This window comes from Nyctereutes procyonoides, unplaced genomic scaffold (genome assembly GCF_905146905.1).
Source record: "Nyctereutes procyonoides isolate TBG_1078 unplaced genomic scaffold, NYPRO_anot_genome, whole genome shotgun sequence".
NCBI lineage: Eukaryota > Metazoa > Chordata > Mammalia > Carnivora > Canidae > Nyctereutes > Nyctereutes procyonoides.
In genome coordinates this window covers 3451296-3468452 of record NW_026575023.1, presented here as the reverse complement: position 1 = coordinate 3468452, position 17157 = coordinate 3451296, and the positions used below count along the sequence as shown (strand labels likewise).

The 17157-nt window shown below is 35.9% G+C and overlaps 1 protein-coding gene across 1 annotated transcript in view; it reads left to right on the top strand.

Moving 5' to 3' along the window:
* Positions 1 to 17157, top strand: part of LOC129521302 (transmembrane protease serine 11F) — an 84451-nt gene that overhangs the window by 29470 nt on the left and 37824 nt on the right. Inside the window, exons 3-4 of the mRNA XM_055342610.1 lie at positions 11291 to 11442; positions 13537 to 13655. Of these exons, the coding sequence (XP_055198585.1) occupies positions 11291 to 11442; positions 13537 to 13655 (271 nt within the window). The remainder of the gene's footprint in view (positions 1 to 11290; positions 11443 to 13536; positions 13656 to 17157) is intronic.

Here is a 17157-nt window from a genome sequence, read left to right as displayed (position 1 = left end):
CATGGTCTCTGAGTCCTGGGATGGAGCCCTGAGTCGGGTCCCTGCTCAGAGGGCAGTTTGTCTCTCTTTATCACCCTTTGCCCCTCCCCACCACTCATTCTCTCTCAAGGAAAGAAATAAAATCTAAAAAACCAAAAACAAAACAAAACAATAAAAACAAAAGTCCATGCCTGAACTATCAAAAACAGGGGAAAGATAGAGCTTGAATTGAATCTTTAAGTTTGGCGAAAAAACCCCAAAACAAAATCAAAAGCCCTTTTCATATTCTTGAAAGATACTTAAGGCTGTGGAATGAACATTTGAATATGAGTATTAGTTTAGGAATTTTCAATTACATTTTCAACGTGACACACAGTGTCCGGAGGAAAGGAAAAGGGACCATCTCTTAGTTTGACTTATTTTAAAAGAAAGGAAGTCTTTCCTAGAAATCCTCAACCAACTTCCCTCCTACATAATGGACCAGAATGAATTGGCATGTTCACTCTTGAACAACCATTGGTCAGGGGAATGGAACTATCAAGATTAGCTAACACAAATTATGTGGGGATGAAATAAATGTAGGGATGTGCTTCAAGAAAATTTTTGCTAAAGGATCAATGGTAATTAGTAGTTCTTTTTATAGCTCAGTGAAAGAGGAAAACATGAACCAGAAAAGTTTTTCAGTGAAGATGCCCAACTTTGTATTCAAGATAACATTAAATAATTATTGGGTATCACCTGTACTAGGTATTCAGATTTCTTTTTTGGTAATATCTTTCTCCTTTTATTATGACAAATATTTGTTCAAAATTTCAAGAAGGTGCCTTCACCTACTATCATGTTAACAGAAGAATACAAAAAGAGATTTGACTGTTCACTCTATGAACATGATATGAAAACTGTTTTTTTTTCCCTTGAGAGTAAGTTCAAGGAATCTTTAAGCGATACCTTCAGATACTCAAGATAACTGAAAAATAAAGATTTCTAATTACAAACTTCCATTTTCCAGTTGGGAAAGTGATAGGTTTCCTCAACTCTCTAGAACAGACATTTCAAAGTAACAAGCACTGAAAAGTTCTTATGCCACAGGGCAAGATTTAAGTGAAGTGTGTCTTTTATGATTTTTCTCTCCCTCCTTGTTATAGTTTAGCATGTGGAAATAGAATGGCCTAAGCCTGCTGAACCTTTCATCTAGTGATAATCTTACTAAGAAGGAAGATCCTAACACGAAAACATAGCAAGCAAAATATATGCAGGATTTTCCAAGAATGCTTGTCACAGATGCATGGACTGCACCAAGATATTTGTTACAGAAGGAAATCAGCACTTCTTTTCTTATTTCTACATAAATCATTTTTGTTGAAGATTTGTCTGGCCATGAACTTCATTTGTAAGAGCCCATCCAGCCTAATAATGTGTTGCCAATGGCAACTTCAGGAGATGTATCATTTAATAATCTGCGTTGTCTTCCTGTTATCAACACTATAGATTAAATATACTACAACATTTTTTAGTTGCCATTTATGGTTTCAATATATATATTTTTAAGGATTTATTTATTTTTTTTTAGAGAGAGGGAACATGAGTGGAAGGGGCAGAGGGAGAGGGACAGTGAATCTGAAGCAGATTATACACTAAGCCCCTGTAAAAGGGCTGGATTTCACACATCTGAGATCAGGACTTGAGCCAAAAACGAGAGTGAGCCGCTTAAACACCTGTGCCACCCAGGTGCCCCTATGGCTTAAATATTTATAAATGTCTACAAATTCTCTTTTTCTCCATCATGGTTCCTATCAGCACATCCTCTTGGAATAAGTTTCATAAGTGTATTATCTATTTCAGAAGTCCTAATTTCTCTTTGGCTTAATTCTATTTTAAAAGGATGATCACTGTTTTTAAGACTTTGAGATCTGGTAAACAAGTTTTTGATAATGACACTGCTCAGTCTTAACTTTTTCCGGATTAGAGTCTAATATGTCTACTCCAAGCTTATATGGCAACTCCAGGAGCCCCCTTGATCATTTTAGTTTCCTTTCTTTGGGCCTATTCTGTGTCCATTAGCATTTTCCTTGAGTGCAATCACTATAATTAGATGTTCCAGAGGATTGAGTTGCACAGTTCTGTGAGTTTTGACAAATGTATAAAATCAAGATATAGACTATAACCATTACCTTAAAAAGTTACCTGTGCACATGGATAGTTAATCTTCAATTCCTGCTCTAGTCTCTGATGATCACTGGTCTGAATTTTGTTCCTATTTTGTCTTTTTTGGGTGTCATACAGATGGCATCAAACAGTAGTCTTTTGTTTCTAGCTTCTTTCTTAGTTTTTTGTGTGAGATTTTTCCTTGTTGCATAGATAACAATGTGTTCATTTTTATTTCTGAGAGGAGTATATTGCATGGCTATACCACAGTTTCTTTATCCATTTACTAGCTGATGGATATATGGTTGTTTCAAATTTTTGGTGATAATTGATTTCACTGTTTTTCTATTTTCAGTTTCATTAGCTTTTTGCTCTTCTCTATGTTATTACCTTTTTCAACTTTTTCTTCGTTTACTTTGCTCTACTTTTTTTCTAGTCTTAAGGTAGAGGCCAGATTACTGTTTTATTATTTTCTAATAAAAGAATTTAAAGCTATAATTTTTTCTTAAGCACTGCATTAGGTGAAACCCACAAATTTTAAATGATACCTATTTTTCTTTAAATTCAAAATATTTCTTTTTTTCCAATAATGGTGCTCAATAAGAACCTACTGAATGAATTACATGTGACAGAAGGATCAGATTCATTTTATATGATCCCAAGGAAACATAACTAATGTAATAGATGTAAGCTTTAGGAATGCATTCCAAAAACCATCGTCAGGTTACTTACAAAGGCAAAAGGAGCTTCCTCAAAGAAGTTAGGAAGGAAAAGTTTTACAAACAAGCTGGGCAACATTAGAGTATTGATGTGATAAAGAGGAGTTTAGCACTGGTAAGTGATGTTAATAATGTTATATTTAACTATGAATTCTGAGAATCTATGTGTTCTGGGTAAAATCAAGAAAGGAGTCTTCTTATCCTTACCACCATACATTACAAATGCATTTGTATCTGTAACCAGTTTCAGAGGAAGCAAGTCTCTTTATCAAGACTATCTTCTCTAGATCCCAGTTTTTCCTACCTCTTCTGATACCCTATCACAGAAAGAGAATAAATGGCTCATATCTATGTCTACCACCTGCCTGCTAATTCCTTACAGATTAAAGCCTGCTCAGGAGTTTCCTTCATTGGAAAGACTTTATAGACATGCCACTTGAAAAGGTGATCCTTGAGTGTATGGCAGGCAGGTAAAGGATATGGCAGGCAGGCAGGCAGGCAGGTAAAGGATAGAGAATTGAAAGTGAGAGAGGTTATTAGGGGCTATGTGACAGATTGGCTGCAGAGGGCTCCATCCTGGGGAATCTTCAGGGTTATGTTAAAGAGTTTTGTGTCAGTGTGAAATTTAGTAGTTAATTCTTGTGAATGTGTCTCAGCGAGGAGATTACATAGTGGTAGATTTCCATACACCCTCTCCTTTCCAGAACAGCTCCGTTTTAAATTAGTGTTATATAGTAGAGCTCCATGTAAGCATTAATTTGAGAAAGGGGTCTCAGCCCCTTCAAAATGTTTCTTTCCCCTGCTCAGGCCAAACATAGTAGAACCTCCTTAACTCTTTCACATTCTGCACCAATTCACTGTAAATTCTTTTTTTTTTTTCATCAGAAAATTCTGTCTGCAAGCCCTTTAAAATTCTGAATCCAATGATATATTCTTTTTTTTTTCCAATGATATATTCTGATCTCTTCACTTGCCAACATTCTAGTCAAAGCCACTATCATCTCCCACCTGAACTTCTGCAGTGGTCTGCTAACCAATTTCCCTGCTTTTACCCTTTATGCTACCTTCTCCCTCTACCCCAGTGTATTGTCCACAGAGCAATCCTTTTAAAAAGACAATTCCATTTCACTGACTAAAACTCTGCAATGGTTTCCCTTCTCACTTAATCATATAAAGGAATCCTCATGGTGCCTTGCTTGGTTATGATCTGCTATATGACTCTCGCAGACCTCAGCTTCTCTCTTCTGCTTGCTCACTGCATACTGGTCACATTGACCTTCTCACTCTTCTGTCAACATGCCAAACCTGCTCCCACTTCAGGACGCTCATACTTACTGTTCCTTTTGCTTATAGTACTTTTCTCAGACAGCTGCATGACTCAGTCTTTCACTTTGTTGTATCTGCTTGGTGTCATCTTTGCAGAGAGGTCTCCTCTGATTGCCTTAATCTACCCTACCTCCATGCATTCTCTATTCTCTTACCTGACAATTTACATTTATTCATAGTTTATGTGTTGTTCACTGTCTTCCTCACCAGGAGATGTGAGGACAGACAATATGTCTTCAGTCTTGCTATATCCTTACCACCTAAAATAGTGCCTGAAACAGGTAGATGCTCTATGAAGGTATGTTGACCGAATGAATGAGGTCAAAGTTGCCATATTAATAGTGTGCTTGGCAATTAGAATAACCATAAAATCTTTTTCAGGCAGAAAATGTGATCATTCTCATGCAATTTTTGTAGTCATCTAGAAAATAAAAGATTTTGAGGAACCTGGTGTATTTTTGAAGGACACATGAAAAGTTACCCATATTTGTAAGAATTAAATTAAATTACTAAATATTGTTGCTCATGTAGCTGCTTTCACAGAGGTGGAGCTACCATTGCTAATATGATAGTATGGGGGGAGGTTGCCTTTGGGTGCTTAGAGATGGCAAACATAATTTTGAAGATAAGCTATAAAGGGGGATAGATCTTATGCTGTATCTAAAAATCATAGGTCTACAAAAATTTTTTAAAGGAAGTTTGGAAAGCCCATGAAATTCTTATCATCAATATCCTAGAATGTCCTATATGCTTTTATATTACATTGCATTATGTAATAGGATTTAATGGGATTAACATACCCGTCCCCCTGCAATTTATAGAACTATTATACATTACAGTATAGAAGCAGGGTGCTATCCAATTTCTGCCCACACTCTGCAACTTTCCCTTCTCCATTTCCTGCCAAATCAGTCATGTCTAGTTGATAGAGAAGCTAATTTTGATGACTAACTCATATTCATAATTCTTCTAGTTTCCCACCACTTTGCTAGTTCTTTATGCTGCTGTAGTCACTTACTATGACTACATTTTTAGTATATGCTCTCATGTGCTTTTTGAACAAAACCAAGGGCTTTTCTTGCCAGAGTTCTTTTATTTATGTTCCTAGTCTTAAAAATTCTTATCAAAACAAATTTTGCCTTATGAAAACACATGTCATCACTAAAATGACTATATTGTTGATTGATTGTAATTTTTAACTTAAGTATAGTTGATATATGATGTTACAGTAATTTCTGGTGTACAGTATAGTGAATCAACTTCTCTGTACATCATGCTATCCTCACCATAAGTGTAGCTACCATCTATTACCATGCAACCCTATTAGAATAGTATCATTGGCTATATTCCCAATGCAGTGTCTTTTATTCCAATGACTTATTCATATAACTGGAAGCCTGTATCTCCCACTCCCCTTCACTCATTTTGCCCCACCCACTTCCCCCTGCTAACCATCAATTCTCTTTAAGTCCAATTCCTCTTACTGTTTTTCAATTTATTCATTTGTTTTGTTTTTTAGATTCCACATCTGAGTGAAATCATAAGGTATTTATCTTTCTCAGTCTGACTTATTTCATTTAGCATAATACCCTTTAGGTCCAGCCATGTTATCACAAATAGCACAACCTTATTCTTTTTTATGGCTGCAAAATATTCCATCATACACACAGACACACACACACACATATACACATCTTTCTTATCCACTAATGATATATCTGATAAGAGTTTAAAATCTAAAGTAGATAAAAAATTTATACAACTCAATACCAAAAAAACAAACAAACTCAACAACAAAACCCCCCCCCACAATTTGATTAAAAAATGAGCAGAGGATCTGAATAGACATTTTCCAAAGACGCATGAAAGATGTTCAACATCACTAATCACAGAAACACAAATCAAGAAACTACCATGAGATATCACATTATACCTGTCAGAATGGTGAAAATAAAAAAGACAAAAAAATAACAAGTGTTGGAAAGGAAGTGTGAAAAAGGAACTCACATGCACCATTGGAAGAAATGTTAATTGATGCAGACACTGGGAAACAGTAGGGAGATTCCTCAAAAAATTAAAAATAGAAATAACAATCCCACTACTGAGTATTCACCCAAAGAAAACAAAAACACACTAATTAAAAAATATATATGCACCCTTATGTTTACTGCAGTATTATTTACAATAGCCAAATTATGTACGCAACTCGTGTCCATCCACAAATGATTGTGTTTTTTTTAATGCTGCAACAACACAATGAGCTCCTCTTTTTTCACCATCCAACATTTTGTCAATTTTTAAAAAAGATTTTATTTATTTATTCATGGGAGACACAGAGAGAGAGATAGAGACATAGGTAGAGGGAGAAACAGGCTCCCCTAGGGAGCCTGATGTGGGATTTGATTCCAGGACCCCAGAATCACAACCTGAGCCAAAGGCAGATGCTCAACCACTGAGCCACCCAGGCACCCCTTGTCAGTGTTTTGATTCATATTTTCTGGTATTTCCAAGTCTTCCCATAAAAAGAGATTTCCCAAAAAGCATTGCTACCATTAGCTGAACTGAATTAGATTAAGCCACTAATATGGTTTCCCCAAATCTCTTTAACTCTTCTTACTTCTCATCCTCTATCCAAAATACATAAATCATTTTCTTTTGTTGATTTCATCAACTTTTTATATGAGTGATAGTGAAAAATACTATTCATTGGTGAGTTTTCTTTGACTTCCAAGTAAATTCTGTCATCATATTCCTGTTTAAAAAGGTGCTTTTATGATAATGAAACATTGTTCTGCTTGAAAGCAAGGTGTAAAGAGGAACAGGATATATTTAACCACTATCACGTGTTACAGAATGCTCTTGACCTTCAAGGGCCTGCTCAGTTGTCACATCTTCTAAGAAGTCTTTTCTGTATACATTTCTGTCCCTTTCCCATTACATTATTCAATCCTTCATGTTTACTTATCTTTGTACTTGTTATATCTGTTATTTTTCTTATAACACTGTATTGATCTTACTATTTTATATATTTCAACTCTTCCATAAGCCCCTTGGATACAAAGTGTATTTTTTTTTAAGTTCTTGTATCTCCACTGCTGGGAATATATTAGGCACACAATAAAAGTTTCTTAAATAGAATTGAATTAAGTATAACAAAAGAGCATATAACAATCCTGCCGACCAGATTATACATCATGTGGCTCTGGGTATGTTCCAAATTTAGTAGAAGCAGAGCTCTGTCTAGAAATACTTGACATATATTATATATCAATAAGCTTATTGCCATATTATTATGATAATGTGATAATGTAGTTTTGGGACCTTTAACCATGAACTTAAGAGTCACATAGTAAGACTATGAGAGAAAAAAAGTACTGAAAAAACGTCTCGTCTATGTGAAGTTCAGAGAACATAGATAATAAGTGAGTTTATGAGGCATAAACTAAGCTTTGCCTCTGCATCAACAAATAAAATACTATATTTATATATATAGTATAAATAATAGAGAAATTTCATTTATATAGTATCTGTTAGTTATTATTAAATGCCTACTACATATATATTAGCTCTGAGAAGCTGAGAATTGGTCTATCAATGTAACAGCAACAGCAACACCAATGCTAAACCAACAAATAATTATTCAATAATAGCATAAATGCTTTCCAGTGACATAAATTTAGAAAATCAAGCACACACATAGGTACACACACACACATATCAACTGTAATATGAAGTCTAGGAATGCGAAAAGCAGTCAATGTATTTCAGTAATGAACTGGTTCAAATCCCAATTTCATAACTGAATTAACTAAAACAGATTAAAGTTTAAAAAGAGGCAGGGTACTGTTCCAAAACACATACTACAAAGTGTCTCAGATTATTGGCTTAACTCCTATCAAGCAAAGTGACAGGAAGAAAATAAATCCTAATTATTAATTTAAAAATTAACCTTTTTGGGCAGCCCTGGTGGTACAATGGTTTGGCACCGCCTGCAGCCCAGGGTGTGATCCTGGAGACCCAGGATCGAGTCCCATGTCAGGCTCCCTGCATGGGGCCTGCTTCTCCCTCTGCCTGTGTCTCTGCCTCTCTCTCTCTCTCTCTCTCTCTGTTGCTCATGAATAAATAAATAAAATCTTAAAAAAAATAAAAATGAAAATAAAAAAATAAAAATTAACCCTTTTGCCATCGACTCTTTAACTATTCCATCTAGATAATATCTAATAGCTATTTTTGGTGACTAAGCAAGTATGGAAGTTTTACTCTAGCTTGGGGAGATCTCTCATCATGTAAGTGTCCTATTGTGACTGGTCCGGTCCACTTTAACCATATATGCTTACATATATTTCTTTTTCTTTTTTTTTTTTAGGAAAGATTTTATTGATTTATTCATGAGAGACAGAGAGAGAGAGGCAGACATAGGCAGAGTGAGAGTCAGGCTCCCTGTAGGAGCCTGATGTGGGACTCGATCTCCAGACCCTGGGATCAGGCCCGAGCCAAAGGCAGATACTCAACCGCTGAGCCACCCAGGTGTCCCTGCTTACATATATTTCAGTTTAACTCTTTAAAAGGATACAAATGAATTAACTTTTAGAATCCTGGAATAAGAATAATTTATGCACAAATGGGCTATCCTCATTTTTATGATTTATTTTTAATTCATTATTCCTTAATCTAGTAAAAAATACTATAATTTTTCCATATATCGTGATATCATGGTTTTTGAACAGCTTTGTTTCACTGATTCTCACATTAGGACCAATAATGCAAACTATGTATGGAGGCCGAAGTCTGAGGGAGTGGGAGATATATTAATCATACAATAATCTCCCCATTCTGCCTAACAAAAAGGCACTCATGCCATTCAATGTGCAAATATATAATAAAAATGGCTTACTTCTTTCTGCATAATTCTACTTAAACTACATTAGTTAGAACCTCAATTAATTTGTTATAAAAGCCTCCATTTTAAGAAAAGTTCTGTAAAAGTGGAGAAAAGCAACTCCATTTCAATTGCTTAAATAAACTCCTTAAAGTGTAAGACTGAACTCTCTGATAAATGTCATATGTGCAACAGTGAGCCATCTAGGATATAGTAATCATAGAGCTTATTACAACTCGTTATTGAGAGTTGGCGTGCTTTCTCACCTGTTTATTTAGGTCTTATTACAGTGCTGATTACAGGCTCTCCTCAAAGAGCCTGCTTCTAGAAGACATAACTCCAAGACTTAATTGTTCATCTACACAAGTGGCATGATGGAGGGGGGATGTATTAGAGGTTATGTTTGTTCTTTTCATCAGAGCATTTGTGAGTCTGTCTGCAGAGAAAGGTATAAGATTGAACTTTTTTATGTACATCTTATTGGCCAGGGATAATGTAGTTGGTCTGCTGTATTTACCTGAGTTAAATGGAAAGAATGAAATAGCTGGGCCCTGGGGTAGGGGAGTTCCTGGGGAGCCCTTTCACAGCCATTCTCAGTTTGCTACAAACTCATGGGTCTTGTGAAGGTCAGCCTCTCTGGTTTTCAAAGCTAGATGTTTTGGGATCTTGTCACTCCAGCTTTCAAAGTTGGGGTGCTCAGTGTGGGACTCAGACCTTTGCTTCTAAAGGAGAAGCTCCAGGTTTTGAGTTCCTTCTCAATTGTAGGTCCCCCTGCCAAGGGTAGGGTTTATGGTGAGATGATATCTCAGCTTCTCCTACCCACTTTGATGTGGTTTCCCCTCTCCCTTTCTAATGTGCAGTACTCACTCAATAGTTTTCAGGTTTTTTCAGAGTACAGTGTTCCATATGTAGCTGTGAATTCTGTGTGTCAGTGAGAGAAGGTAACTCAAGATCCTCCTGGATCATCCTTTTGAATTGGAACAACAGTCGGGTCTCAAAATTCTTTAGCTTTTGTATGCAAATGATTTTTCAGATCTAGGATCTAGAGGGCATGCCTTTCATTCATCGTTCATTTATTCAAAAAGCAGAAACATTTATGTCAAGAATAAAAAAAAACTTCTTTACCATGATGCAATGTTATCATGACTTAGAGTGTGGCTATAACTCCCCAAATTTGACAGAATTTGATTCTTGTCATTTCTTGCATCTTTAAGGGCTCAGGTAAAAGCAGCCAAATTTTCCTTTTTAGGAAAAAAGGAAGAGAAAAAAAAATGCAGCAACCAAAATATCCACAAACTCAATCGTCAAGAATACTTAATGCCATAGATTTGTATATGGAGACTTCAATTAGGGTGAGGAAGGAGGTATTGTATATGCAGATATTAATAAATTTTTGTTAATTCTGGGCTGTGTGGTGCCAACCTTAACAGTTGCTTTTATTATCTTGTTTAATGAATAAAGCTTATAACAAATATTGTTAGATAAAATTAAAAATATGAAAACTAATAAAAATATCTTACTTTGAAGATATTAACTGTTGAGAGGAATTTGGAAAATAAAGTAGATAAATGTCAACTTTTAGTTGGAGAAAGATAATTTCAATGGCTTAAGATATTTTGAGTGGGGAAGTAGTACAGGAGTAGAGACAGGTAAAAGTCAAGTGGAAATAGTCTTCTTGGGGACTATAATTCACAATTTGTGATTTCTTTGGGAGGTGCTAATAAAATGCAAAGAACCATGATCAGGTCTTCAAAAGTAAGATTGCTATTTTTAAAAAAAATCATTAAGAAAACTTTTAAAGTCATTAAAAAATAATTCATATTAAGATTTTTATTTTTAATCAAGTAGAACTGATGAGATTATTATACAACTCCATTGCTAGAAACTCCCTTATTAAAATATGTTATTTATAAATTATTATAAATGTTATTTATAAATTACCTTTTTAATAAGTGAGTCTGTGTTCCACCATCCAAATTTCAAATTGCCAATATGTCAGACAAAATGCTGTAGGAAGATATTCTCACTTGAATGTCAACATTGGTAAAACTTTAATCAAAATTTATATTGTGATTGGGGTATTGGGAAAGTGTATACAAATTAAAACCTTGTGTTTTTTTCAAGATCTAAGTACTCTATTGTTAGCATTATGAACTATTTTCTTAAAGGAACATAACAAATGGACATATAGTGAAACCATATGACTTTCTTATTGTCTTACTATTTATTCCTATTATCACAGACCAGTTGAATTTTCAGAAGCCGATTACCCACGGGTTGAATATCAAAGAAGACAGCAATTTTGGGATCCTATACGTCTAGCTCTTTTCACATTGGCAATTGTAGCAATCATAGGAATTGCAATTGGTATTGTTACTCATTTTGTTGTTGAGGGTAAGTATCCAGGTCACATTTCTATTGCCTAAGTCCTCTATGACTTAGTATCTTAAAATTCTCTCTTGTTTAAAAAATGCTATTTGCATGATAGTAAAATTTTAATTACTAATCTCTTATTGATGTTAAATTATTGTTTGCTCCAGTATTGAGTTCAGTGTTACATGTTTGCAGCCAATGAGGTTTGCAATATGCATTATTACATGGATAGACACATCTAAAAGCAATATAGTTTTGGGGCACCTGAGTAGCTCAGTTGGCTAAGTCTGCCTTCAGTTCAGGTCATGATCCCAGAGTCCTGGGACCCAGCTCCCTGCTCAGTGGGAAGTCAGCTTCTTCCTTTTCTCTGCCCCTCCCCTCACTAGTGCTTTCTCTCAAACAAATAAATAAAAATCCTTAAAAACGATATAATTTTGTTTTTTTTAAAGATTTTATTTATTTACTCATGAGAGACATAGAGAGAGAGAAAGAGTCAGAGACACAGGTAGAGGGAGAAGCAGGCTCCATTCAGAGAGCCTGACCTGGGACTGGATCCCAGGTCTCCAGAATCACGCCCTGGGCTGAAGGCAGTGCTAAACCGCTGAGCCACCGGGCTGCCTGCAACATAATTCTTAAAATGAGAAAGAGTGGGGGATCCCTGGGTGGCTCAGCGGTTTAGCTCCTGCCTTTGGCCCGGGGCGTGATCCTGGAGACCTGGGATCGAATCCCACGTCGGACTTCCTGCATGGAGCCTGCTTCTCCCTCTGCCTGTGTCTCTGCCTCTCTCTCTCTCTCTCTGTCTATCATGAATAAATAAATAAATCTTTAAAAAAATGAGAAAGAGTGAACAGCTTAATTTTTAGAATAAAGACAAATCATATGTGCTGAGTTTCATATGCCTTTTTTTCCCCAAAACCAATATAAGGCAACTGCTTAAGCTATAGGCAATCAAATGATCTCTTTGCTTTGTTTCTGCATCTTCTCTATGTAAATCTCTTCTCACTCCTGTTGATGGACGGCTCCTAATGACTTTTGGGTTGGTGCTACCCAACTGGAATCGCTATCTGCTCAAATAAACTTGAAAATTTGAATTTAAATGGCCCCCCGGGATCATAACCTGAACTGAAGGCAGGCGCTTAAGCAACTGAACCACCCAGGCATCCCAACCCAGGTGATCTTCTAACATCAGCAAATAGTTGATCACTGTTAGGATCATCCAGAACAGGTTATTTAACATGATTAGGACAAGGATAGAACAGTGGAAGGCTTAGGATAGAAGTAGAAATAAAAAGTTCTCCAAGGTCACTGAAGAGGTGTGGCCAGGGAGGAAGAAAGTTGGAAGATGACTCCACAAAGCCTAAGATGGGGTTTCAGGGAATATGATTAAGGCTGCAAAACAATCAAGATTTTTTTTTTTTTAAAGAAAAGACCATTATTATGATCTGTTTTCCTTGACAATGGCAGTTTTAGTCGTATGTACATTGCTGAGAATTGAGAGGTGAAAACAATAAATACTAATACTTATTGGTAACATGGAAAAAATTGATAACCTGTTCAATGTATCTTTATAATACAGCTTATCTTTTTTTTTAATTTTTTAATTTATTTATTTACGATAGTCATACAGAGAGAGAGAGAGAGGCAGAGACACAGGCAGAGGGAGAAGCAGGCTCCATGCACCGGGAGCCTGACGTGGGATTTGATCCCAGGTCTCCAGGATCGCGCCCTGGGCCAAAGGCAGGCGCCAAACCGCTGCGCCACCCAGGGATCTAAGATGTATATATCATAATTCTTTGGGGGAAACTGACAAGTTTTGCATGACTTTCAGCAATCCCTTTCAATATTTATTTTCCATATTGCACGTCCAATTTTGTATGAAAATTCTGATATGCATAAACACTGTAAATGAGGTATTCTGAAAGTGTACTTGGAGGCCTGAATTTTCTATTTTAGCTGGATACAGTGACAAAGCTACAAAATATTTTTTAAATGTCCACAATTACTCTTGTACCAAGAAGAAATAAACTGCACTATAGTAAACCTATTTCCTGGGGTTGGAGAACAAGAAACTGATTATATTTAAGCATGAATCTTTTGTTTATGTTTACCTTTCAGATGATAAGTCATTCTATTTCCTTGCCTCTTTTGAAGTCACAAATATAAAATATAAAGAAAATTATGGAATAAAAAGCTCAAGAGAGTTTATAGAAAGGAGTCATCAGATTGAGAGAATGGTAAGTCCAATAGAAATTTTTAAAGTTTATGAATGTGTTTTTCTGTTTCACTTTCAGTGTGGTTGCTATAAGAACTTAGCCTCTCCATGCCTCAATGTCTTCTGTAAAATGTGGTTAATGTCTAGGCATTTTGGTTGTGAAGATTAAATAACTTAATATATGTAAAATACTTAGAATAATTTTATATACCATTAAACATACATTGATTAGAGTAGGCTACTAATTAGCAACTAAGAAAACTGTTGGTTGAAACAGCTGTTTGTCCTATTTTTAATTCTTGATTTTCTGTCCTGGTTCATTTTCCTTAAATTTTTTACATTTTATTTTATTTATTTTATATTTTATTATTTTATTTTATTTTATTATTTTATTTCATTTTATTCATGAGAGACACAGAGAGAGAGGCAGAGACATAGCCTCTATGGGAGGGAGAAGTAGGCTTCCTGAGGAGAGCCTCTTGCAGGACTTGATCCGGGACCCCGGGACCATGCCCTGAGCGGAAGGCAGATGTTCAACCACTGAGCTATCCAGGTGTCCCTCCTTAAACTTTTTAAACAGAAGAATATATCATTGCCATGTTTGCCTTATCATTTTGTTTATTATGTTTTTAAAAGCATCACAAGATGTGCATCTATCTATCATCTCTCTCTATATATATATATTTTTTTTTTTTTGAGAGAGAGAGAGAGAGAGAGATTGGGGCAGGAAGGGGCAGAGGGAGAGGGAGTCTTTTTTTTATAATAAATTTATTTTTTACTGGTGTTCAATTTGCCAACATACAGAATAACACCCAGTGCTCATCTCATCAAGTGCTCCCCTCAGTGCCTGTCACCCAGTCACCCCTACCCCCCGCCCACCTCCCCTTCCACCACCCCTAGTTCGTTTCCCAGAGTTAGGAGTCTTTCATGTTCTGTCTCCCTTTCTGATATTTCCCACTTATTTTTCCTCCTTTCCCCTTTATTCCCTTTCACTATTATTTATATCCCCCGAATGAATGAGACCATTTAATGTTTGTCCTTTTCCAATTGACTTACTTCACTCAGCATAATACCCTCCAGTTCCATCCACGTCGAAGCAATTGGTGGGTATTTGTCGTTTCTAATGGCTGAGGAATATTCCATTGTATACATAAACCACATCTTCTTTATCCATCATCTTTCGATGGACACTGAGGCTCCTTCCACAGTTTGGCTATTGTGGACATGGCTGCTAGAAACATCGGGGTGCAGGTGTCCCGGCGTTTCATTGCATCTGTATCTTTGGGGTAAATCCCCAACAGTGCAATTGCTGGGTCATAGGGCATGTCTATTAACTCTTTGAGGAACCTCCACACAGTTTTCCAGAGTGGCTGCACCAGTTCACATTCCCACCAACAGTGCAAGAGGGTTCCCTTTTCTCCACATCCGGGAGAGGGAGTCTTAAAAAGGCTCCATGCCCAGTGAGGAGCTCAGTGCAGGGCTGGATCTCACGACCCTGAGACCATGACCTGAGCCAAAATCAAGTCAGATACTCAACCAAATGAGCCACCTAGGTGCCTGTGTCTGTGATTTTTGATATCAATCTCAAATCTAGTTACACCTCTCATAGTTCCTCTTGAAAACTATGCATTTTCAAGGCATTTCTAATTTCAAAGTATATGAGACAAGCTAAATCTTTACCTATCATAGCAGAAAGTCAAAAAGAATAGTTTTCCATTTTTTGTTCCATGAAAAGCATGTCCGTGAAGACCATAGATTTGTTTAGCAAAACCCAGTATATTAGCCTAGACTGTACTCCTTAAAGCTTATTAGAGTTACTCTGGAACAACGAAGTTATAGCTCTATAGAAAGAAGACTGAATTAGTATGATTATTTATGATTAACTAACGATCCAATCTCAATTAAAAGATGACTTTAGCACTTCAACTCTTCACTCATTGTACTTTCCTTTCTCTGAATTATTAGTAATGTAGAAAAGTATTTGTATTTTATTTATCTTTATATAGGTTGATTCTAAATACTGAAAAACAGTGACTAGTATTTTCATTTCCATAACTATTTAAATAGTGTTTGTTGAGACGTCTGGGTGGCTCAGTGGTTGAATGTCTGCCTTTGGCTCAGGGTGTGATCCTGGGGTCCTGGGATAGAGTCCTGCATTGGGCTCCCCACAGGGAGCTTCCTTCTCCCTCTGCCTATGTCTCTGCTTCTCTCTGTGTGTCACTCATGAATAAATAAAATCTTTAAATAAATAAATAAAATCTTTTTTGTCATTTAACAAAATAGTGTTTTTTACAATTGCGTTGACGCATAAGAATGTTCCCAAAAGCAATTCTGAGTAGAACTCACTCATTTATTTTAAGTCCTCCCCCGTTTTACTATATCCTCAGATATGTTCAAAGTCTCACTATTTCTTTAATTCTTCTTTCTCAAAACTTTATGCATTCTGCTTCAATTTGAACTGGTTGCCTTCTAGGTCCACTTCAGAGAGGTAACCTGGATCCAAACAGGATTGCTCTAGTTTGTGAGAGCCATTGCTTCTTGCATCCCATATTTTCCTTGACATGGTGGGTTAAGTCCTCAAGCACCTTCCTTAAGAAAAAAGTGTATGGGAGGTAACATTTCTGAATTATTTCATGTTGAAAAATTCTTTATTCTTTAGCCCACTAGAGTGACAGTTTGAATATAAACCTTTAAGTTGAAAATCACTTCCCCTCAGACCATCTGAGGCCTTGATCCATTTTTATTACTTGATCACTACACTTAAAAGAAATTGTGTTTCTTTTTTTTTCTCTAAAAGCTTTTGTACTCTACTTTTTGCTGAAATTTCATAATGATGTGTCTCAGTATTTGATTTTTTTCTTTCATTCATTTTTTTTGGAATATCATACATTAGAAAGTGTGTAAAACATTTTAAAGAACTATTAAAAATAAATATCCAAGAACCCAACCAAATTTCAGAAATAGAACTTTACTAGTACCCCTGAATCCTCTATATGTCCTTCCCCCTCTTCTTTGTAGTTAAAATTTTTTTTGAATTTGGATTTAATCATTCTGTGATTTTATTACCTATGTATGCATACTCAAATAGCATATTATGTGATTTTACCTCTTTTGAACTTTATGTAAATATAATCATATTGTATCTCTCTGTGACTTCATTCTTTCACTCAACATTATGTTTTTGAGATTTCCCCATTTTGATGCACATAGATGTAGCTCATTTGTTTTCACTTCGGTGTAGAATGCCCTAGAAGAATATACTACTATTTATTAATTCATTCTATGGTTGACAAATAATTCAGCTAATTTCACTTTTATAATTATGAACAGGCGGCTAATTAACCTGCTTACAGATTAGTCCATGCACTCCCAGTGCATGTGCAAGAGCCTTCATAGGTCATATACCAAGCAGATAGTTTGCTGGGTCATAGGTTATGCTCAGACTCAACTATTATGTATATATAATAGTAACTCATTGTGAATTTAATTTACATTTTCCTTATTATTAATATGGTTCATCAGCA